The sequence below is a fragment of the Phaseolus vulgaris genome, chromosome 5, assembly GCF_000499845.2.
Source record: "Phaseolus vulgaris cultivar G19833 chromosome 5, P. vulgaris v2.0, whole genome shotgun sequence".
NCBI lineage: Eukaryota > Viridiplantae > Streptophyta > Magnoliopsida > Fabales > Fabaceae > Phaseolus > Phaseolus vulgaris.
Window position 1 is genome coordinate 35,027,565 of NC_023755.2, and position 7,356 is coordinate 35,034,920.

Consider the following 7,356-nt stretch of genomic DNA (forward strand, 5'->3'; position numbering starts at 1 on the left):
TGTATAGAAAAAATTGACAATTCAATGAAGTTATTTTCAAAATATAATAATATAAAAAAAGAAGTATTATTATTAAATGAAATTATAATAAATTGATTGAGTTTACTAACTAAACTAATGTTATGAAAATAAAAATGAGTATTATTTGAAACACAAACAACTTAGGTATTATTTGAACAACAATATTCTTAATTAAAAATTCTAAGTATTATTGGATCACAAACATCATTGACTAAAATCCTGAGAATTATTTATAACCTAATATTTTTTTTTCTAACCCATTGAGTATTGTTTCTCTAGAGTTCAATCACTATAAAACCAAGTATTCTTTAGGCTACAACTATTTATGATTAAGACTAAATATTCTTTGAAACGCAATCACTCATAACTAAAACACATAGTATTATTTGGAATACTATTTTGACTAAATGTGAGTATTCTTTAAACAACTACCACTTTGGTTCAAACCAAGGTTTACGAAGAAAGTGATAAAAAACATCTCTAGATTATTCACTAAAAGAGAGGTTATGTCTTACAATGGATACAAGATTCGATTCATTCTTTTAGGTTGTTCTCGAACACAAACTATATTTTTTCTCACAACTATAAATGCTAAGAATAACTTAAGATATTATGTTCCCTCTAGTTGCAAGACTTTTTTCAACATTCCTTCATAGATATTTTTTTTATATAGAGCTTGAGAAGAAAAGATTCGTTGCAAATCCTTTATAACCATTATGAAGGTCTTTTTTTGCTATTACTTTTTCTTAGATCTTAGCATGCTTTGAAACTTGAAGATGCATTCAATGTTCTTAACTTAGAATTAAATGTGTATGACTTATTTGACAATATCTTTAGAACATGACAATATTTTATAGACCTAAGTATATGAATATTCTTTATCTTTTGAGCAATGTGTAGGGTCTGAGATAGTTTAATGACTCTATAACATTGATATCCACATTTTCTAGATAAGTTGTTGACATGAAATAACTTTTAACATGTTCTTCAAGAAATCTTGATATTGATAAAATATTGTAACATATTCTTAAAAAAATTAAGAAATATACAACTCCTACCACCATAAAATAAAAATTTATTAGAATTTGATATGTATTAAAATAATTAAGGTTTGTATCTATTACACAAAGTATATCACACAAAGGATACTTATCGCCAAGAAAAAAAATATTTGACTAAATATATTGTTTGTATTTGTTCATAACACTTTAATCTACAGACAAAGACACATTTCAAACAAGACTTGTAAGTCAGCCACACAATTTGAGTCTATTAGTACTTTATTTCTAACATAATCTGATACATATAAAATGATGTTTTATAATTAATTGTTTAAGCATACAATCAAATACAAACAATTTTTTTTATTATTGTAAAAATTTATAATTATCTAATTGTATCTTGAATTATTATTTATATTCTTAATTATTATTTCAAAACTTCATTTAACGTAGTAGTGGTTATTATGTCTTTGGCTTTTGGTTGCAGAAGGAGTATGAGAGCCTGTGCAGTAAAATTATGAATGCAGCAGAAAATTCGATTCCTCTCATAGGAGAATTTGCTATATTCTCAAATACACAGCTTAGAAATCATCCAACCATAATTAAGGTACATATTATATTATTGCAGTTAATTACATAAATAATAAATATATGTACCTGTCTTTTTCTACTATGCCAATTCGTTTTCTTTCCTTCTTCTAATGCAGTTTTATCTTTTAAACAGAATTAAATTTACTGAAAAGATAAATTTAATTATAATAAAACTATTTTAAAATATTACAATAATATACTGCTATACGTGTTAAAAGAACTTTCTAAGTTATACTGATGCAATATAATGTTGATGGATTTTGCAAACCTTGTTATGTTAATTATTATAAATAAAAGAAGTGTGTGATGATATATAGCTGAGTTTTTCCAATTACACTTAATAGTTGTTAGAAATGTTGAAAATCAATCCGATCCAAAAATAATAATTAAAAATATTTTTTTTTAATTTGTTTGATTTACTTTTTCTTCAACCAAATAATTTCATTTGAATTTAAATCAAATTAAATTATTTATTGTATTTAAATATAATGTTATATTTTTAAAATCAATTAATTACTAACAAATATACAAAAACGTTTTTGTTTTTTTATAGATTAGTATTATTTACAATACATTTATATTTATAAAAAAATTGGTACTAAATTTATTTTATAAATATAAGATAAAGTTTATATTATAAATACAATAACAATTATAAAGTAAGTTCAAACTATATGTTTTCATTCAACTTTTTATTATAAAATATTTAATAATTCTTTTACAAAAAAATTGTTTTACAATTTTTTAAAATTTAATAATTGTATATTAGAAAAATCCCAAAAAATTTATCGAAACGGAAGCTTAAAATATTAATTTATTTGAAATTTATATTAAATTAGAATAAGATTAAACTTAACTATATTTTATTTTATATTTTGTTTTGATGATTACTTAAACCAAATATATCTTCAAACACCTTTAATTAACAGTACTTATTTAATGAGACAATTCAATAAGGAGCACGTGATGACTTTATAGTACAATGAAGATTTGGTAGGTCCCAAAATATGTTATGAAGGTTGGGTACCAACTAAAGTTTGGAGTTTGGTACACTTTGATCACAGATGCCTGGTTCGCAAAATTTATTTTGTATTAAATGTTTTTTTTATAAAAATTAATTTTAAATATTAAAATATTTAGTTATTATTTTAAATTAAAAACTATCTTATAAATTAATAATTTTTATTATTAATAAAAAATTATAAAATAATTTTTATATTAATATTTAATTATTATCTATTAAGATTTTATCTATTTATTATTTTATATGTAAATTTAGTTTTTATTAATACTAATAAAAATTTAATATATTAATAACTAAAATTTTAGTAATTAATTTAATAATTATTTTATAATTTTTATTAATAATATAAATTATTTTATATATTAAAAAAATAGTTTTTAAAATAATATTTAATTTATTTAGTATGATTAATTTTTTTTATTTTTATAATTAATTGTTATTTAATGATTTTTTTACGGTTTGTTAATTATTATTGTGTGTTTTGTTGTTGTAATCTATTCAATTTTGGCCATCTTAACATTTTTTTTATTTTTTATTTAACTGCTTTGTTGTGTGGGGATGAACGTTAGTGAGGATGAATTTATTTGGAAGTAATTATTAAGGTAAGTTTTGATGACGTTTGTATTTTTTTTAAAATTATGAATATATAAAACTCTTATATGATTTTTTTTTTTCAATGGCTTGGAATTTCTGTAAAATATTTCAAATTTATTCAATTTTTTTTCTCATAAAAGAAATTACTTAAGACTGCACTTTAATGAAAATTTGATTGGGGCACAGTCCTCTCGGGACATTTTTAACAACAAAGTATAGTAGATCCACCCCACCAATTTAGTTATACAACCATAAATAACTAATTTAAATTTTAAATTATTTATTTATTTATTTATTAACTACCATAATTATAAAATTTTATTTATTAACTAACCTAATTATAAAATTTTATTATTAAAAAAGAATTGTGGAGTTATTTCATGGTTTACAAAAAAGGTTAGTGGTGAAAAAGATATTTTCAGGCAAATATTAATCAACCCATAAAAACAAAAATGAGTACACTTAACTATTTTATCTTGATAGAAGAAAAATGTTATTATTTACGTCATAAATTTCAATAATTTAAAAGAGATAATAGTTTATACAATAGTATTTTATCTAAAGAAGACAAAGAAATTCGTGATCCTTGAATGGAGCTTTCTCTTTAATGCTCAAACGATCTGAACAAACATATTAATGAATATAGGTTTGATTTATTTTCTGAAAGAGAATGCATAAACAGCTTCAAAACAAATATTTTTGTACTTGTTGGTAGGTAATATGCGAAAACCAAGGTCTTTCAGAGGAGTTGCCACACTTAGTCTACATATCTAGAGAAAAGAAGAAGCAACATCCACATCATTATAAAGCTGGTGCCATGAATGTGTTGGTGAGTTTGTTTTCTTCTTAACTAAGAAGAAATTGTTGTGTTACTAATAGTAGTTTGTATCATTATTTGTATTCAGAATTCTTACATGATCTTAAATCACTGTTATTTGTATCATGAATAGACAAGAGTTTCCGGAGTGATGACAAATGCTCCCTTTATCCTGAACGTAGATTGTGACATGTATGTTCATAATCCAAAGATTGTTCTACACGCACTCTGCATTTTACTAGATTCAAAGGGAGAGAAAGAAGTTGCATTTTCACAATGTATCCAGCAATTCTACGATGCATTGAAGGATGACCCTTTTGGAAATCAACTTGTGGCAGCGTTTTTGGTGAGTCAACAAGAAAGTTCGCCAAATAACGTTATTATGAACTACATGACATGTGTTAATAAAGCCTCCTTTTGTGTATCGCAGTACCTAGGTGGTGGATTAGCAGGACTTCAAGGGATATTTTACGTGGGAACAAATTGCTTGCATCGAAGAAAAGTAATTTATGGCCTTTCTCCTGATCATCACATTCAAAATGGAAAGAAGGATCATGACATCACAAATGGTACTTTGATTTCACTGTTATCCTTATGAGTCTAAATATGTTATTCTTATTTTCCCAGTTTCAAAAGGGTCTCATAATGCCGAAATATTTTGTCAGCTCAAAAGAAACTCCAGTTTTTGAAATTATAGTTATCTGATATACCATGTTACTATGTGTGCAGGGAAATTCTCAGAAAAGAAAAGAATATTTGGAAGTTCAAAGGGGTTTGTGGAATCAGCTACTGATGCTTTGGAAGGGAAGACATTGGCTCCTAGTAATAATATTTGGAAATATGTTGAGGCAGCAAAAGAAGTTGCCAGTTGTGAATATGAATATGACACTGCTTGGGGTAAAGAGGTAAGCAAAAGAGAAAACTAAGTATTCACCTAAACAAACAAAAAATGAATAAAAAAGCTAGTTTGTTCTTGAAAAAGTTTACTTTTTTCCGTCATTAGTAAAAATTTTGAGTACTGAGTATTGAGAATGTTAGGTGGGTTGGATGTATGGATCAACATCAGAAGATGCACTTACAGGGCTGAAAATCCACACAAAAGGTTGGAGATCTGAAGTGTGTTCACCAGACCTTATTGCCTTTATGGGTTGCTCACCTCAAGATATCATAACTGTAATGGTCCAACAAAGAAGATGGGCCTCAGGGTTGCTTGATATTCTCCTAAGCAACCACTGTCCAATTTTTGGAACCCTATTTGGTAAGCTCCAATTCAGACAGTGCTTGGGCTATCTTTGGGTCACCACTTGGGGCTTAAGATGTGTTCCTGAAATATGCTACAGTCTTCTCCCTGCATATTGCATCATCAACAACTCTACTTTCTTGCCCAAGGTATGAACTTAGATCCCATGCAATTTTCAAACTCTATGGTACCAGAATACACACATAGATCAAGTAAAGTTTATTCATTGAATAATTAAACTTCATTTTTCATAAAGATATAAATGTCTTCATATTCAAAAGTTTAACTTGCATAGTCCTCAAGATAATCACTATTTGTTATTTGTAATAGAATTATTAAAGGTGTTGTTTTACAAAGTTATTTTTTATGTATAAAGGAAGGGAACTTAATTAGATTAAAAAAATTTGAATTCAGTTGTGTGTATATATATAAGCATAACTTCTGAGTTAAAATGTTTAATCATATAATGGCTGGGAAAGTTGTACTAACATCACTGCATATAATCCATGATTAGAAGCTTAACATTTAAACAATCTCTTTTTCTTCCATCAACCTATTTTTTTTGTTTGCTTACTGCTTTCTTTTAAGGCTATAAAAAAGTACAAGACTTTTGAGATAGTTATATAAATTTTAAAATATTACTTCATATTCAATAACTTACTAAACACACACTTTTTCACACTGTTTCAATCGTGTTGCAGGAACTTGGACAAGGGATTCCTACCACTTTGTTTGTGATTTACAACATAAGTACCGTTGTAGAGTACCTGGGAACAGGGTTGTCAATTCGAACATGGTGGAACTCTCAAAGAATGGCAAGGATAACCACCACGAATGCTTGGTTTTCTGGATTTTTGAGCATTGTTCTTAAGCTATTGAGAATATCAGACACTGTCTTTGAAATAACAAAAAAAGAGCAATCATCATCCAACGAGAGTGCTAAGGAAAACAATGGTAGATTCATTTTCAACGAGTCTCCAATTTTTATACCTGGCACAACTATTTTGCTTATTCAACTAATAGCATTGGTTACCAAGTTGTTAGGATGGCAACCACGTGTTAGAAATGGACATGGATCTGGCATAGAAGAAATGTTATGTTGTTCATATTTGGTTGTTTGCTACTGGCCATTTTTCAAAGGTTTATTTGGCAAAGGAAAATATGGAATTCCCTTATCCACGATATGCAAGTCAATGGTGTTGGCTTTCCTTTTTGTGTACTTTGGCAAAGCTTATTAAGGATGATTGGGTGATTGTATACATCCTTTGGTTGGTTTTGCAATTTGCTACTCCATAGTCTTCTCCTTGTATGGTGGTTTTGCATATATTCTTCTCATTGTACGGTACTATTGTGAGAATAGTGTAGTGGAAACATAAAATAATATTAGTTATATTAAGTTATGTAAGGGAGATCAATCATGTACCTACCTCAAAATGCTTAATTAGGCAAAAGTGTGAAAATAAAATAAAAGATAGTGAGAAAATATTACTTACTAGTTTCTGTTTTTAGTTTGTTTTCCTAAATATGTAAAGAGTGATACCACACTCTTTTTTACATCTATATTTCAAAAAGAAATATAACTGTTTGAATATATAAAAAGTTTGGTAAGGTGTTCTGTTCTTTATGTATAAGAGTTGGATCATTCCTGAAGTGGTTTTTATTTATTTATTTTTTATTATCGATAAAAATATATAAAAAGTGAGAAGATAACAAATTTAGTTTGGAGAATAAATAGGTTAAAGTGGGAAATTCATTAAGAAAGGGAATTTTATAATGTAGTAAAAAATGAATAGTGAAATATGACACTAGATGTGAGCTAGAGAAAAAAATGTGGTATTTTCTTATAGGTTTGCATTGGATATTCAAAATAACCATTCTAGAAGTGAAAACTATATTTTCTTTAAATCCTTTTGATCTTTCAAGACTCTACCTCACTATAAGAAAAGTTGGTATTACATATAACTCAAATTTGTATGTAAGACAGTAAATCCGTATATAAAACATAGTTTACATATGAATTATATTTGAAAAAAAATTCATATGTAAAATTGTCGTAGATAACTGTTGC

At 26.6% G+C, this 7,356-nt stretch overlaps 1 protein-coding gene across 1 annotated transcript in view; it reads left to right on the forward strand.

Annotated features, from left to right (window-relative positions):
- The window catches only part of LOC137835566 (cellulose synthase-like protein H1), a 26,143-nt gene extending 19,231 nt beyond the window's left edge, over positions 1–6,912 (forward strand). The window contains exons 3-9 of the mRNA XM_068644130.1: positions 1,510–1,629; positions 3,947–4,060; positions 4,182–4,394; positions 4,479–4,617; positions 4,778–4,953; positions 5,087–5,437; positions 5,990–6,912. Of these exons, the coding sequence (XP_068500231.1) occupies positions 1,510–1,629; positions 3,947–4,060; positions 4,182–4,394; positions 4,479–4,617; positions 4,778–4,953; positions 5,087–5,437; positions 5,990–6,526 (1,650 nt within the window). The 3' untranslated portion in view covers positions 6,527–6,912. The remainder of the gene's footprint in view (positions 1–1,509; positions 1,630–3,946; positions 4,061–4,181; positions 4,395–4,478; positions 4,618–4,777; positions 4,954–5,086; positions 5,438–5,989) is intronic.
- Positions 6,913–7,356: the final 444 nt, after the last annotated feature.